General features: G+C 39.1%; 1 protein-coding gene across 9 annotated transcripts in view; it reads left to right on the forward strand.

Annotated features, from left to right (window-relative positions):
• The window catches only part of MLLT10 (MLLT10 histone lysine methyltransferase DOT1L cofactor), a 127,773-nt gene that overhangs the window by 48,911 nt on the left and 60,670 nt on the right, over positions 1-18,192 (forward strand). For 4 of the 9 annotated variants that reach the window (XM_083579344.1, XM_083579336.1, XM_083579338.1 and 1 more), the window contains 3 exons: positions 4,937-5,040; positions 5,884-5,977; positions 11,700-11,795. In XM_083579344.1, the coding sequence (XP_083435470.1) occupies positions 4,937-5,040; positions 5,884-5,977; positions 11,700-11,795 (294 nt within the window). Of the gene's footprint in view, positions 1-4,936; positions 5,041-5,883; positions 5,978-11,699; positions 11,796-12,385; positions 12,418-18,192 lie in introns of all 9 variants that reach the window. The other 5 variants (XM_083579337.1, XM_083579340.1, XM_083579339.1 and 2 more) reach the window with 2 other exon arrangements.

Genomic DNA, 18,192 nt, shown 5'->3' on the forward strand with positions numbered 1-18,192 from the left:
GTTGTTGTTCTCTCCCTTCCTTCTTATAGCACAATGTTCACAGTTCTCGTTCTCTTGCTTTAGGGAAGCATCTGTAGTTAAACATTGTTTTGCCATTGAGAAAGTGAATGAAATATCAGCAGGAGCTCCCCACCCACTCATGTTCTTTACACATAATAGACCAGTGTAGAAATTCAGTTGGAACGTGTGTTGTGAGATTTAGATTATGCTGACTCACAAGTTAAGTACAGGCGACTCCCCACTTATGCGGAGGTTACATTCTGGTCCCCCGCACACATAATTGAAATTGGCTAAAGTAGGGAGCACCCTCTAAAAAACCCTTTAAATGCCCTTTCTGTAGCTCTCTCTTCAATCCATACCAAAATTACTGTATCCAGAAATATCTACAGCTATAATTGAAGTTCTGGGGCTGGCAGGAGACTGGAGGACTTTCACGAAAGTAGCAGCTGCTGCTGTGCTACCCCGCACATGCAGCTGTTAGGTGGGGAGGCTGAGCAGTGTAAACAAAGCCCCACTACGCTTCTTCAGGGTCTCCTCCGCCCTCACTGACATCCTTTTCATGCTCCCGGGAGGTTCTCCTTGCGAGCCATGAGGACACTCCAACTCTCTTGCCATTTCCAGGTGAATTGAATTATTTAATTATTTTCTGGTACTGCGTGTATATGAGGTTACACAGCAGTCAATCATATGTAAGTGGGGGGACACCTGTTTTATTGGAGTTGTACATGCATAGAGCCCAGTAGACAAAAGTGTACAGATTAGGGGATTCAGGTCCTCGTGCTTAGAGGTTTTATTACAGTCAAGCAGTATATACGTTTTGGTAACCTACATACGGCTTAAAAACGGATATATATATGATACCTAGCATGCAATATCATTGAGATCTTGGAGCAGGGGCGAAGGGTGGCAGAATAAGCCAGCGTGATCCCTGCCATGTGTTTTCTTGAACGTTAGCTGGGGATTGATACAGTGTTCATGGAAGATGTGCCATAGTCATCTGTATGCACTCTATCTTTAACTCTTTATCCAGCCTCCCATTTTCAATTGGGGGACCAATGTATGGGGTTAGGGACAGATGGATGCAGCAGGGACATTGTTAGATGCACAGCATAGGGAGGACTTCCAGAAATCTGAGTCCTGTTCCCTCTGTCACCATTCACGATCTGCTGTTTTGTCTTAATTTTATTTTTTAACTTAACTTATAGTTATTTTTAACTTTGTCAGATGTCAAGCACAATATTACAAAGCTACAGTTAAGGCTACAGAAAATGTCATCCCACATTGGCCAGTTTAAAGAACTAGTTTATGATACTAATTTCATAAACTGGGCATTGGGGATGCAATTCAACTTTATATTTCTTGAATAGCAGAACTACAGGCTGTATGGAAAAACGTTCTTGAAACTGAAAGGGGTTTCAAAATTAGTTCGATATCAAGAGTTTGTTATACATAGAAAAGCCAGTTTAGTTGAGTTAGTGCAAGTTAACTTGCATTTTCAGAATTTTACTATCTTTTCTAGACTTAGTTTTGTTTCTGTGGTTTCTCAACAATTCACCACCATTTATTTTTTCAGTTTTTGTTATGCTGTCAGTGACTACATTTCATTACATTTTTGTCATTCTCATTCAAAAAAAAATATTGTGGTACATTCTGTCTGTGCATCATATCTTTGCTGTAAGTGTGTTTTAGTCATGAAATACATTAAAACCATGTTGTTGTTGTTGTTTTAAAAACCCTAAAGTCGTTGCTCCTCACAATTTGCCCAACATGTAGCTGGTGTTTTATAACATGTTCACCCTAATCCAGTGACAGTGATTCTTCAATAGAAGAATTAGTTGCTCTGTGTGTGGCTGTAATGTTCAGGTAGTTGGCACTGGAACCTGATGTTGTAAAAGCTGAACATGTGATCAATAAGATCCAGTCAGGCATGTTTAGTCTACTACACATCTCTGAATTGGGTTGATGCAGTTGATCAAGAGATCATAAAGACATATGATTTTATCATATTTGTAGAAAACCATTTTGCAATGTGAACTGATATTTGAAAAACAGTTGTCTATGTGTTTGACTAAGGCCTACTCAGAGTAGATCCATTAATATGTATATTTTAAGGGCATTTTATAAAACCGATTCATATTGTATGTAAATATGGAAAGGATATGCTTATATATGTTTATATGCAACTGTGTTGTTCCCCTTAATGTATGAGAGACTCACTTGTTCTCCATGTGTATGCTCTGTAGCAGATTTACAGATATGTCACACATCCATTTTGTAACCATACCTATGTCATATACGTATGTTTACAAAATGGATATATGATATTTCTGTAGTTAACAGGTATATATTACTAACTTGGATAATGTGTGAAGGGACCCTTGGAGTCCTGTTTTTGTTTTTGGTGCAGCTTCAGGCTTTGCTAGTGGGCATTTATTGGTGAATACTTAATCATTGCTGAAAACAGTAGGCTGCTCAACACTGGGCCTGTAGAGAAGAAACGTGGTGGGACTTCTGTGTCCTCTTTCACATCTAAAACAAAAATGAATGTCAGACACATATGGGCAAATATCTGCATGAGATTTCTGTAGTAAACTTGTCGGGTAGAATACAGACTCTTACATGAAGAAAGTTATTAGATGGATTTGGGTTTACTAATAAGATAGAGATGAGTATATGAGCATTATACGATGTAAGGTAGAACAGGAGCCTGTCATTGGACGGAGCAAATAATAGTTGGTTATGGATTAGAATAAGAGTTCCAAATGTTTTTGAGATAACTTGATAGACTGTAATAAGCCAGTATCAAAGTTCATTATCTTGTGGAAAGTGACTGGTTACATTAAACATTTCATGTCATGAAATTGTAATGAGATGATTAAATGAGATTGTATGTTGCTAAGGGCACCAGTATTTGAACAATGCTTTCAAAGAATCTATTAATACGTTTGTAAGCAGCCTTTGAAAGTTTCACCCTACAGTCAATACAGTTGTACCTTGGTAGTCAAACGCCTTAGTCGTGGAACAAATCGGCTCCCAGTCGTCGCAAACCCAGAAGTGAGTGTTCTGGTTTGCATACATTTTTGGGAAGCTGAATGTCCAGTGTGGCTTCCGATTGGCTACAGGAATCTCCTGCAGCCAATCGGAAGCGGTGCCTTGGTTTTTGAACCGTTTCGGGAGTTGAACGGACTCCCAGAACAGATTAAATTTGAGAACCAAGGTATGACTGTACAGGAGTAGCACAAGTAAGACACCAACTCCTTTCAGCAGACAACCCTTGCTGTCCCCAAACATGAAGCTTGTTGAGTTTTCAGCTGAAGAGCTAGAGGCATTGCAAGAGTTAAAATATTTGTTTGGATTAGAATTGTACTGTATTTAATAAGTACTAGGAATGCCCAGCTATGCATCCTGTGAGACTGAGATTATTTTAAGAATATTAACAATTTTCTGTGAATATTAGAAATCTTGTTTGAAAATTAGGTTTATTGTGAATCTCCATGCTGGTAAAGGAATTACTGAATCTGCCTGGAAGAGTGCATTTTTATGAAATCCTCTGGCAGCCATGAAACAGCCCCCATTATAGCTTTGTGATTGCTGATATGCATTTCTGGGTTTCAATTCTGCAGGGTAGCCATTGATACAAAACAGTTAATGCCAGCAGCCCAAGGAAAATTGAGATAATCTTACTTCACAAGAATGTTGTCTTAGAAGTATTTTGTTAGACCTGCAAAAGCAACAGGTTTTATTGAAAAATATTAAAATGTTAGCTTTGCATATTTTAAATAGAACTCCTTTGTGCTTGTGCATCTGGGTATGTGTGTTGTATGCTGCTGGCCCCACTGGAGGTCTTCCACATTGCTACAGCGAATTTAATTAAAATAATCAGAAAATCTTAATGATACAATGATCTGAAGAAATGTAAATTATAGGGCACTTATCATGTTGCAAAGTTATTCCAGGTTTCTTAGTACAGTACTGTTATTTACTGCATCTGAAGCATGATGTCAGTCATTGATTACCATACAGGAACACTTTCCCATAATGCCATTCCTTGCCATTAACATGATATGAAGCCTCAGTAAACTCATTCTGAGTCTTCATAACCAAGGAGCTTTATTTGCCAGAACCAACCTCCAGGGTAGTGTATTAATGTGAAGACATACCATATGATAAAGAAGTAGGTTGTATTCACCCAAGGGTGGTCTGTGCATGAGGCAAAGCAAAGCCATTTGTCTCGGGTGGATCTGATTCTCTTCCCTCCCCCTCCTTGCCCCCACTGTTGTACTGCTGCCAGCACTTTCCATGCTGTGGATCCAGTGCAGTTCCCCTTGCCACTGTGTCCTCGCCATTGCTGTGGTCTTGTGGTGGCAGCGCAGCCACAGCCACAGTTGTGGTGATGGGTTGGGCAGCAGTGACAGCAGAGGGAGGGAGGGGGTAGGGCACCAGATCTGCAGGGGGCAGGCATCAGGGGCGTAGGCAAAATGTCTTGGGCCAGCCCTGTATTTATCAATGCTATACATAATGCAGGGACTAAACTAGGCTTTATTTCACCCTGGTCAGAAAATTAGTTTGATTCCCTCCTATGCACATTTGTGTACACACATAGAGAGAGACTAGGAGCCTCAATGGCATCCCTCTGGATGCTTCACCTGGGGCAAAAAACCTGGTTAGCCCCCCCCCCCCCCGTAGCTACAGCTCTGCATCTTGGTAGCATTGGAAACAGCTAATCACACAAAGTATTCTACATAACACAGTCTGTTTTGGAATATTGGAGTGTGACTTCAATTAGCAGGTCTGAGAACCGAAGCACTGTTCAGTCTTGCCTTTGCTTTGTAGTTGCTGTAGTTGCACAAAGGTGTATTACTCTTACTTTTGCTGCTGAGTTTGAGTCCATTTAAAGATAATAGTGTTCTTACAACTGTCTTATTTTCCCCACTAGACATGTTATATATGTGATGAGCAAGGCAGAGAAAGTAAAGCAGCCACTGGCGCTTGCATGACTTGTAACAAGCATGGATGCCGCCAGGCTTTCCATGTAACATGGTAAGTAAGCAATTCTCACTTGCGTGCATTCCTGGTTTCCTCTCTCCAAGTTATATTGTTTTATTGCCCTGGTAGATGTGGCTCCATAGTGGCATGATTCCATTTAAAATAATCACTTGTTCTAGCATGGTTGTAGTAAGTACATTTCACTTAACCATTATTTCTGTAACTCATTGTACAATTTGTGCTGCGGTGGTGCAGAGAAAAGGCTTGATGTCCTCCCTTACTCACAAACAGCAGTAACCTTAAGACATTTTTCTGATTAGATTTTTAAGTGCATGTTTACACACTCGGCCAAAAGATTATCTTTTATCTAAATAAGAACCTGTTTTAGGGAGCAGTTCTGTGTGTCCCGGGAGGGAGGCTGAGAGGTTGTAGGATGCTGTGGAGAGGGAGGTCTGTGAGCACAGGCCTCCCTAGTATGGTGGCATAAGTTCTGTTGCTGTCATTCTACTACCAGCAGTGTTCTGAGGATGGTAGAGAAACAGAGTCTTCTGGGACATATTGGGATAGGCATTGATCCCAGACCCCATTGCTGTCCAGACTTGCCGACAGAAAGGGAGAAAAACTACTTCCCCTTTCATTACTTATTTCTCTTCCCATTAGTGTTAATGGGAGGGGGGAAATTTAGAAGGCTGAAAGGAGGGGAGTGGAACCTCTGCCTCCCAGCTCCTGACTTCCACCTTGACCAGCCCAAGCTGGGAGAGCTTAGGAAGTGGCGTTCTCTCTACCAAATATCCCTCCCCCTAACAACTTTGGGATTCCTCTCCTAAATATTTTGTTGAGCAGTTACATTTTCCATCTTCAATATCTGATTTCTTCCTCTCTTTTGCTTCTTCTCAGTGCACAGTTTGCAGGACTTCTTTGTGAAGAAGAAGGAAATGGTGCAGATAACGTACAGTATTGTGGCTACTGTAAATACCATTTCAGTAAGCTGGTAAGAATCTGTTGAATTTAGTGTTTCAAATATTGCATTTTACTAATAACATGTACACTTAACAACTGGCCACTAACAAGGCGTTGCTTTTACTAAATAGTGACTAAAGTGTAATCTTGTGGTCATTTCTAAATATTTAGTGAATGACAATTTTGACTTTACAGTTTTATTTCATAGTGAGTTTAATCTTTGTTATGGGAATAGCCTGAGGAACACCCACATTTTAATACTAGATGTGTACCTTGCCTTATAAAGAAAAAGCTTCCTAACTAAATCAGACAGTCATCCAGTCCATCGTTCTTGCAGCAGTGCCGCCCCTCATCCCAGATATCTCTGGGAAGCCCCAAATCAGAACATGATGGTAATAGCCATGCACTGATCTCTGTCCCCTATGGATAGTAAGGTTCCTTTTTATCTATCATAATAATAGCAACTAAGCTGGCTTCCTGATTCTCTTGCTCTTATTTAAACTAATATTTTTTAAAAATAGAAATTCTTTTTTTCCTGGCTTGTTTTATGTACATTTGGTTTGTCAGAGCACTTCACTATGTTTCAATTCAGGCAAGCCCTGCAATTTTTGAAAGAAAAATTATTGACTTTTATAGCATTCTTTATTATTTGCATTGCTTATGTGCCACCCTAAAACAAAAACTATCTACAAAAACTATTCACAATTTAAAACATTGGAATAAAAGTTCACTGAATTAAATAATATTTGAAACACAATGTTCAAAGGCCTGGGAAAATTAGAAGGCCTTTCAGGTGGGGAGGAAAAACCTACCAGAGGAGGTGTGAGTCAGACCTCTCTAGAAACTGAATTCAACAAGTGGGGGGCTACTGGTGCAAAGGACCTTTTATTGATACTGCTATTTAACTACCCTTGCATCTTTTCAGATTTATTGGTGCCTTTTTTCACCTGTTGTAGCAGGTGAAGAAGTTTAAAATAATTAAAGAAGTTTAAAATAATTTCCAAGCTTCTTGAAGTGATTTGGCTCTCCCAACTATATATGTTTTAGCTTACTTTTACCTAATAATAATCATAATATTAATGTTAATTCCCCATTTTACAGTTTAATATGACTGAGGGAATTTCTGGTCATTTTTTCATATTCACTATATTTAAGCATGATTGTATTGTGTTCATTGTTTGCATCTTCTGTCAGATCCTATTCACCTTTTGGGATTAAATACATAGATTTTCTTTTTGGTGAGTTCCATGATTGACCATCCCATCTGGAGTCATTTATTGTCTCTAGAAAACTTGTGCCTATTGTGATACGATTCACCCACCCCCTGAGAAATTTCGTGGAGTCTCCTGTTATAATATTTCCAACCTTAGCTGCATCCCTGACAACCTTTTTGTAATTTAGCCTATTTTACAAGCCTAAATTGGAGTAAGTCTAACTGAATTCAGTGAGACTTGCTTCTGAACTGACATGCATAGGATTTATACTGTCAGTCACTATTAGAGCAATAGCCCTATATTATTATTTTTACTTGGATTTTGGGGATAAACTTTATGTTCTAAGTTTTCTAATTTATTCAGTTAACTAATGCCATTTCTTTAAAAATTGTGAGGATAATCACATGCTGTTGACTTTTCAGTATTCTAGGTTTCTGATGCAGCAAATATAGCTATATTCTCTTCCAATTCTGAGCTTCCTAATTTAGATATTTTGTCCTTCTCCTAAAATTATTTTTCTGTGTAGGATTTCAAGTGACATTTGAGTATTTCTGAACAGCTCCCATTAGTTTCTGTGCTTGTTGTCAGTTTCTGTTCTATCTGTACTCTGAGGGTGTAGATTAAGGCTCCAGATTGTTCCATTGCTGCTACATCTCTCTACCTGCATGACACCTGACATCAGAGGTGGGCATGGTTTGGGGGGAAAGTGCCTTGTGGGCCAAATTTGGTCCCATGTTGGGGCTGATTTGGCCTGAAGGCCACTGCTTCCCCACCCCTGGTATAGAATAACAGCTGCAAGTGATCCTGAAACAGATACTCCTCAGCACCTGCAGGTTGTTCACCAAAAGTTGGGCTTTACAACCTATGATTATGTTGTAAAGGTTACAACCTAAATCATAGGTTACAGGGAACCAGACAGAGGGCCTTCTCGGTAGTGGCGCCCATCCTGTGGAACACCCTCCCTTCAGATGTGAAGGAAATAAGCAGCTATCCTATCTTTAAAAGACATCTGAAGGCAGCCCTGTTCAGAGAAGTTTTTAATATTTAATGCTTTACTGTTTTTAACATTTGATTGGGAGCCGCCCAGAGTGGCTGGGGAAACTCAGCCAGATGGTATAAATAATATATTATTATTATTATTATTATTATTATTATTATTATTATTATTATTATTAAAATGCTAGATTCTGATTCCTTTGGGATTCAAGATAAGCAAGTGTTGTCAATGCAGAATGTGATCCAGAGATGTGGAATTAATCTGATTTAACTTATTCATAAGCTATATATACTTAAGAGCTGACTAGTGAGGATTCTGCTGTGTATACAGGTTTTCCCCACTCTATCATATTAAAGTGTTAGACCTGAATTTGGTATTTCTCAGATCTCACAGGCAATGGACTCCCAGTAGGATGCCTGCTATTTATCCTTGCTCAGTCCCTCCCCTTCCCAGGACACACTTAAGTTCTGCAAAAGTTTCCTTTCCTTTCCCTTCTGATCTTCACTTGCTGCTACTGTAAACCCTCCTGACTTCCCACTTTCTTTTCCTGGATTTTTCCATGCTTTGCCATGTGGATTTAGTCATCTTGCTTGCATTTCATTGTTGTGCTCATAGATATCTTCATGTCTTCTGGATTGGAATGGCAGCTCAGAATTGCTTGCCTCCCTGTAGCACTAGTATCAGCAGGAGAACTGTTTATTCTGCTGTCAGTAAATGCTAGAAACAACTATAACTGGAGTTGCCTTGGCTACTTGCTTTACTTGAACACTAGTAGTAGGAATTAGGATTTTATTCTGTTCTTTTCTCCTCCCTGACAGCCTTAATATTTCATAAGGATCTCTGATCAAAGTGGAGTTAAGGTTTCAAATTCCACATCATAAGCAGGAATAACTCTACTGATTCAGTTGTTTGCATTTGACTACTGTACTTGCATTGATAGAAAAAGAAGGTTATCTATGTAAAATGAATACTGATGTTAATATCTCACAGTTTACTAATGGCACAGCCAAGACTCTATAAACCTGCATGTCTGAGATCATGCAGTGGAGCTGACAGTATGGCTTCTGATGTAATATGTGCATTTTAAAATGTTTTCTGTATAGTAAGGGGATTGGGTGCTTTCTGTCCCCAGCCCACTCAGGAGTCAAATTTTGGATGTTTTGTTTGCATATTGGTGTACACAGCCACAACCTAAAATGTACAACTTGTAAATTTCAGTTTTGTGGTATATAGGGCCGACTTGTGTTAGACTTTATGCACATAGACTCCTATGCAAACATGATATCTGATGAGCAGCTGTCATGCAGATCCAGAGGCATGAAAGTACAACCACCTATTCTCTTTGAGAATATAAGGAAAGCCCTGTTGGATCAAGGCAGAGACCCATCTAGTCCAGCCAGATGCGTATGGGCTGCCTGCAAACAGGACCTGAACACAAGAGCACTCTCCTCTGCTGTCGTTTCCAGAAGCTGGTATTCAGAAGCATGGCTGCCTCTGACTGTGGAGGCAGACCATTGTCATCATGACTACTAGTCACTGAAAGCTGTATTGTCCATTAAATTTTCTACTCCCCTTTTAAAGCCATCCAAGTTGGTGGCCATCTCTGCTTACTGTGGAAGTAAGTTCCATAGTTTAACTATGCATTGCACTTTCTTTTAACTGTCCCAAAATTTCCAACATTCATTGGAATGCTACAAGTTTTTGTGTTGGATGGCTACAAGTTTTAGTGTAATGTGTTTAGTGTTAGTGTTATGAAAGAGGGAGAAAAACCTTTTTTCCATTTCCTCCATGCCATGCATAATTTTATAAATTTCTATCATGTCACCTCTTTCTCACCTTTCCTATGATTTAAAAAGTCCAAAATGTTGCAACTTCCTCATGGGGGAGTTTTTCCAACCCCTTGATCCTTTTGGTCACAGTTTTCTGAAACTCCACTTTCTACAACTGCCATTTATTCCTGATGCACAAGAGGACCTCTCCTTTTATTCCATGACTGTTAAGCTTGGTCAGGAGCCAGAGTTTTTGAGAGTCCATGTACACATTATCTGTATGCTTCCTATCTCTCACAAAGACCCATAATAGGTTAGTAAGACAGGACTTGCCATTGCAGAAGCCATGTTGGCTCTGCTTCAGCAAGGCTTGTTCTTCTATATGCGTCATTATTTTGTCTTTGACAATTCTTTCCACCATTTTTCTTGGGATAAGCGTTAAGCTATTTGGCCTGTAATTTCCAGGATTCTCCCAGCTCCCTTTTTAGAAATTGGTGCACACTGGCTGCTTTCTAGTTCTCAGGGACAAGTTATATATTTTTGTTAGAATACCAACAATTTCACATTTGAGTTCTTTGAGAACTCGCAAGTGAATGCCATCCAGACCAAGTGATCTATTAAGTGTAAAACTTCACCTCTTAGCAGCACTATCTGCCTCAGGCATCTTTGCACTTGTAGCTCTCATAACCTCTGTATAGATCAGTAGTCGCCGTAGAATCATTACAATTTTTCAAATTTCTGTGGCTTTCCTTGTTATGGAATGATGCCTGAAAAAGTACAGGATGGGGCTTTTTAAGGGGTTGGGCTTCTAATAATGAAAGACACAGCTTTCCCCATGAACTCTCAATTAATACATTTAAACACCTGTTGTTCTGCAGTATTTTATAAATCCCCACTTTTCTCCAGTCAGCGACATGATACCTTGAAACAATAAAATTCATGCACGACAGAAAGTCCATGGAAAAATGTGTTGCCCAAGTAAGAAAGAAAGCATTAATTGAATGGTTGCAGAATTCTCCAGTGTACTCAAACTTGCATTTTCTGGTTTTTAAAGCATAGAAAAAATTGAATTGTGCATTACTTTCTTCGGCACTATAAAAGTACCAAGTAAGTAATGTGCCAGAATTATATTGAGGATTATTGAGGCTACAGTTGTTGAAGCCTTTATTTGTTATTTTTAAGCACTATGCAAATAAATACTGCATAGATAATAAAAAAATACAAGTCTAATATAAATTCTGATTCTTGGGAAATGTTTTAATACTTGGATTGACTCTTTAAATATTGCTACTTTTTTAAAGGTATGATTACCTATAAATACTGTTGATTCTGAAATGGGTTGATTCTGAAGCAGCTACTTTTTAGCTGTTTAACTGTCAGCTTCAATGAGCAAATTAATAGAAGTTGCTAATTCTTTAGGCTGGGAACTACTAATAGGTGCTGTTTATTTAAGCCAGAAAGAGTTTGCTTCACATAAGCATGTCTTAATATATGCAAATTCAGCAAAATAATGTTTTTAATCTTATGATACTGACTTTATTAAAGGTACCTTTACAAATAGTGGCAGTGAAGATAGCAGGCTTTTTATTCTTGTCTTTTCATACTCCTCAGAACAGCTTTGTTTAGATTATGAGTGTTTTGGTTAGCTCTGGAGTTATGAATTTGTGTTTTGATTGATAAGGTGCTTGTTCAGACATGGTGTAGATGGCTTTTACGTATATTCATTTCATGAATATATATATATGTGTGTGTATATATATTTTCTCTTTTTAGAAAAAGAGCAAACGGGCATCTAATAGGTCATATGATCAAAGTTTAAGTGATTCTTCCTCTCACTCTCAGGATAAACACCATGAGAAAGAGAAAAAAGTAAGTGGATCTGTTACATAACACATCTGCTTTTATTGTGTTAGCACCTTCGAAATGTTTAATCAGTAATCATTAAATGTATGAGGATGTTTGGTTTCTTCAGTGTGGGAAACAGCTATATTAATACTGTGTGCATGTTGATTCAGCGATAACAAGACCTAGCGGAGGAACTCTCCTTTTTGTTCCTTACATTTCATTCTACCAGTGTCCTTGTTTCAAGTTGCGGGGAAAGGGGATTAGAGTAGGGTTTCTTGCATGCAATTGATTTTATTATAGATTTTGTCATATAATAGTGAAGCTGGTTTTCATTTGACTATACGAGTAGCATACTTGTTCTTAAAAATATCAGTTTCTGCATATCTTATTATTGCAATCTTTCATGTACCCATTTCACTTCTGTTGAAGAAAGCTAGCTAGAAGTTGTTGGCTGATCTTTTGGTGGTACTTGCAATCTTTTCTGCATTGTAATTACATACAAGATGCTATTATCATTCATATGGAAATTTGTAATCTCAGTAAATTGTAAAAAATAAATCACTAAAGACTAATTGCATCCCTGTTGACTTGTTCTTCTTATACTTTGATTTTAGATAGTTTAGGGAAGAAGGTTGATTCAGTGTTGGTAAGTGAATACTTGCAAATTTTTGGCTCACAATACCAAATTTATAATTGCTTTAAGTTATTTGTTTTCCGTTGCATAGAACTAAAGCAGCAGATATAACTCAAACCTCCATAAGAGGAGAGTAGACTCTGTCTGGATATTCCAAGCCTATGTTCAGTGTTACCTTGTTTTGTGAACTATTTGTTGGGGAAACGTCTCTGCTTTTCCAACTTGGCCATATTTGCTAGGATTCAGAAAGGTATACATTGAACTTGGCTCGGCTTCTTGCCGGTGATGTGGGATGGGGCACATTCCTGAAATGGTATTTCATAAAATGTAATTAGCAAATAAATCAATCTATAAAATTCCAGTCACTCTGAGTAGTTTCAAGTTGTATCAGTAATAAATATGACTTCTGTAGTGGATGAAGTGTGATAAGCTGCCCATAGATTTGTTGTAGGTAGAACGATCCTATAGTGGAAAATAATGTGGCTAACATACTTTTAAATTAGATTCACTTTAATCCAATCTGCAACTAACAAGTAGTATGTTTCTGCAGACAGACATAGTGAAAGTGAGGGTGCCAGTTCTGTTCCAGGCAATAGCTTTGAGAGTACAGGTAGGCCACCAGAGTAAGAAGTCAAGGCAGGGTAAAGTCTCTGGGTTATGGCAATGCAAGGGTTTCAAGATTCATTGGCACCCTGGATAACTCAATGCAAAACTCAGGCTAGAGACTCCATAACAGTAGAGATTAAATGTTGCCTGAGCATGGCAGATTTTCAGACTTAATAGAAGCTGCAGCTCTATCTGAGTTACTAGTTTCACCTTAAGTGAGACAAGGTGCCACAACCAGCCTGCCTTGACAGATTGGGAGAGTCTGTGGTTCTGTTAAGACTTCTGAGTTGGAGTTCTCTGAGTCAGAGGAGGGAAAGTGACTGGCATAATAGACTCCTAAGTACTTCGGACAGGTCGTCTCAGAGGTCTAGAGAGGCCTGGGCCACTTCCAACTTTTGAGACCTCTACTCAGAATAAAAACTACAAACAATTAAGTCAACACACTAAAACAAAATAATACAATCCTTCCTCCTCCCCATTCAACAACCAAAAACTGTTTCCTTCAGACTCAGAGCAAGAAATACAAAGGACCTGTGTGTAGGCCAGCCTGAGAACTAGACACACCGGTTGGATGGGAGAAATTTGCACAGTGGAAACTCTCTTCTCAAATATTTAGGCTGCAATTCTAATCCCAATGGGAGTAACCTCCATTGAATTCAATATAATTTATTTCTTATGGTTAGGATTGCCCTTAAAATCAACAGCTTCTCTGTACATGTGTGCAAGTGCCTTAGATACGCACAAGGGCTCTTTGGCTCCCAGCCATAGATAACCCTAATTATCCTAATGATGCAGAAAGAGGCACAGTAGCTGTGTGTTGACATTTCCATCTTATAAAAGGGTAGAAGGCCAAAAATTAGAGGCTTTCTCAAGATTATTGACCAAGGCTCTTGGTTTTGCCTCCCTCACCATGTCTCTAGGCCATACATAATATGAAGAACTTTTTATCTTGGGATTCTAGTTACATTCCCCCCACCTTTCTGAGCAGTTTGAATATACTTGTGCATTTGTCACACCAAGTTATTGACTACTAATCAGTTTTTTCCACTTTTGCAGGGAGGGGGATATTCGTGATACTCAGTTGTATTTTAAATTGATGTATGGATATTTTAATATGTTACTAAAGCTAACAGCATTAGAATAATAGAACCTAATAGGGAGTTCATTCCTGGAGTGTAGTTCCTTGTGGCATCATCCATGCATATGGGGGAATCCAAAAGGAGCCAATTGCCAGTTAAGTATGTTCAGTGGTCACAGAAGAGTGCCTTTTTGAGGAGGAGTAATGCAAAACGGGGGATGGAGAGGAATTGGATATAGAATATCCTGGAAAAGGGCATAGCTGGCTGGCTGGAGCCCTTAACAGAAGCACTGCACACTGCCAAATGTTCTTGCAGGTCCCCTTGTATAGAACATTGCTCGAGCCTGCTTGTCTGTTGGGTAGTTTCTAAACCATTTTAAATGATTATAGCCTGAGAGCTCAGTTTTTAAAGTAAACAATTTGTTCTTAACAGTAGCAATTGCAAAGAAATCTGTTTTATTTAATTTCGGTTTACAAAATTTCAAAATCCCTTGATAGATGAATTTAAGTTTTGAAAATGTCATGATTCTTCCATAATTGCAAACATGAGAGACACGTTTTACAGTTAAAAGCCTATGCTGTGTTGCAGTGGAGGAGCAGACATTAATGAGCTATTCATTTTAGTGTGTATCCTTCTTCAAGTCATAATGAAAACGTGGGTGGGGAGCTCCTTGCTACACTTGTTCAACAAGCATTTCCAGCTCTTTGGAAGAGCTGCCAAGCCGATCTGCACTGTATGAAGACAACATGCAGTATGTGAACAAAATAAAACTGACTGAAAGAGCAACCAACCAAAACAATATATAACATTTTTTTCCTTATTTAAAACTTTGTTGCTGTGAAATGCTTCTCTTTGTATTGCACTGAATAAAATATTGATGCTGCAGATAGAATGAAGAATTCATTGTCCAGTAGCAAATACCTTGTGTTAGATGTGCCAGAAAGTCCTTTAAGGATTTACAGTAGGACTTAAGATCTCCCTGTTACATTCCACTGGCTAGAAAATTGGTGCCTTTAGAAGGGGAAAGAGCCTAACCACCAGTTGATATTATGTTTGGGGTAAGTCTTTGTATGCTGAAGTGACATTTTGATGCTGGGGTTTTCTGGGCGGGGGAATGGAGATACTTTTGAAGTCCTCTTGGTCTCCCTTTTGTCTGTGAAACTGCGCATATAGATTTGTTGTGTCAATTTCTTTCATTGATTGATGAACTAGCTGGCTTTATAGAGATGGCTATTTACATTTGGGTCACCATTTATTCTTTATTATAATTAATGGTAGTATCATAGCTGATTTGCTCTCATCTCATAGCTGTTGTTTTTGGGGTTGTTTTTTAATGGATGCTTGTTCTTAAGAGTTTTAAGTGAAATTTATGGTCCAATGTGTATAATTCAGCTGTTTACATTTTATTATATGCAGATTATGCTGTTTTAATCTTGCAAACCCACTTGGGACTTAGATGACTTGCAAATTATTGCAGATTGTTATTGAAACAAATATTAACTATGAGAAGTCAAAAGTTAATGGTCTTTCCAAAAGGGAAGGCCAAGTAAACTTCGGCCATGGGTATGGATAAGTATCTTGGGATCTTGTTTCATGAATCTACCAGTTAGGAAGTGCAGGACAAATTAGCAAAGGTCAAAGCAAAGCATACAATAATAACATTAATTGGATTTTTCTACACAAAAGGAAGTAAATTTGTTCCAGCAACCATATGCATGTAGGCTGCAAAAAGTTGTGACCCAGATTTTGTTTGGAGCCTCAATCTTGTTTCCAGGATTCAACTTTTCTTTGGAAGGAATTCAGTCTTTCTTAGAACTATACCTAAATGTGTTGCTGGTGCTGCTTTTAATTTGGAAGTCAGTTTTAGCTCATTAAGTAGCTTGGCATGGACATACTCAATTCATTATTGGTTTCAAATTTGCTCCTTTACCTCTTCCAACTCTCTGGTCTGTCAGGTGCTGCTTTGTGTCTTTCTGGAAAAGCGAGTTAAGTGGAAAAAACTGCTGCTGGTTTTTCTCCTGTTTTCTGCTCTCACTGGAATTAGTAGTTGAATAGAGTATAAATATATAGGCGGGCAAGAGCTACATCTATTAGCTAGGGGAACATCTACTGTACGTCATTGGCCCTGGCTTCATCTGCTTCTAATAATGGTGTGTCAATACCAATGCCTCAGTACAGAAGAGTATTTTATTGGACCATTTTAATATTAATTCTTCAAAGAGTTTAGATGGCAGAATTGCTAGAGAGCTTTCATTTAAAGATAGAGGCTGTCCATGTAACCACACAAAGACCGAAAGATCTTACGTGTTCTTTTACTGTAGTTTTTATCAGGAGCTTAGAGAATGTATTGTATATCCTTTTATATGACAGCTTCCTAGTTGATCTTATTACAGAGCAGGTGGCAAAATATCGGAATGGCGTCATATTTCTTGTTCTTAGACAGTGAGGTTTTAAACAATTTGTTTCAATGAGGCTGCGATTTTGTATTTTGTCTTTTTGACCTGTTGATCATAATAAACATCTGAATATCTAATTTAGGGGTCATGCCATATATATGTTTTTGCTATTGGCATTTGCTAGAAGTTTGCCTTTTCAAATCATCGTATTTATTTATTGCAGTATTGATATTTTACTTTATTAAATTTGTATACCACCCTTCATCCATAGTTCTCAGGAAGGTTCACAGCAATAGGCTGTAATGCTTTCTTGAGGGCGGGGGAAGTCTTATAAAGAAGAGCACATCCTTTGATAAGTGTTATATTAATTGTTGAATTGTTTCTTCTTAATATCTGCAATACTTGACTTTTCTGTATGCAGGGTAGTGATGGAATCTATTATATTTTGGTCCAAAGTGCCAACAAGGTATCTGGCAGTGTTGGATCTCCAGTAGCAGTGGGAGGAACTCCCCCCAGGTTGTGGGTATAGTGGCTGCTGCAATAAGCAAATGACTGGTTGAGCATGGTGTTAAGAAGGTATAAACTGTACTGTTGGTTCAGTGAGAGGGAATTGATCAGGTCTGAACAGCAACTAATGCAATTGATACAGCTCTGGGAAGCTATAGATCTTTATATTCTTTCCATGATTCCTTTCCTCCTCAAACCTACTCTGACTCTAGGAACAAACTGCATCTGGGATTCTGCCATGCCCAAAAGCTTTTCCATAGGTCAAATTGGGGAGTCTTGCTCCAGCTACGCCATCACCCCCCTTCCACTAAAGCATAACCTCTGTATACAAAGCCATTCAGAACGGTGGACTTGGTGCCCAAGCCCCATATAATAACTATTTCTGTGAATTGTTCCTGGAAACAAATTGGGAGCCAATGAGATCAAACAAAAAGGGAATGACATGATCTTTGTAAAATGTACCTGGAAGCAATCTTGCCACACCATTCTGCATCAGCTACACTTTCCAAACCCTTAGAGCACATTTCAGGTGTGACAGGAGGCATGGTACCTCTGGTGGGGGACATGTGCTCCTTCTGGAGTAGTTTGGCTACCTTTGTTCCCCACCCTGCACTCACCTGTGGCTCCTAGAAGCTGCCAGCATGTGACAGTGGCCATACCCCGGGAAATGGATTTGACTGGCTCGCTAAATCAGGTGAGGGTTGCCGATTGGTCTCAACCCTCAGTGGATCAAGGACTTCCCCTGCATGCGATGACGGGATCTGGTTGAGTAAGCGGATGAAACCGGTAGTTGGTCCAGTGCTCAAGAAGGTGGTTTATGCACGTGCTATAGAGGGAAGTGAAATGCAGATGGGGCTCATCGACCTGGGAAGGTAACCCATCAAGGAGAAGGAAAACTCTGATCCTAAACCTCCACTGCCTTGCCTCCTTCCGCCAACTCCTGCAGCCAAACATACTGTTCTGCTTTCCTTTGGAACACACCAGCAAGGCCAAGAGGGGGCTCTTGTCGTCTGGGCAGCCCAGGACCTCTATATGCACAGCCCCAGGCTTGTGCCCTGGGGCGAGGTCACAGGTGTAGCACTCCATTGGCCAAGCTGGATATTACCAAGGTATATTTGATAGTGCTTTTTAATTGTGACATGTTGAACTGTGTACATGTTATACAAACATATATCATGGTTAATTCTTATTGTAATTTT

This window comes from Podarcis filfolensis (genome assembly GCF_964270895.1).
Source record: "Podarcis filfolensis genome assembly, chromosome: 12".
In the NCBI taxonomy this organism is placed as follows: Eukaryota; Metazoa; Chordata; class Lepidosauria; order Squamata; family Lacertidae; genus Podarcis; species Podarcis filfolensis.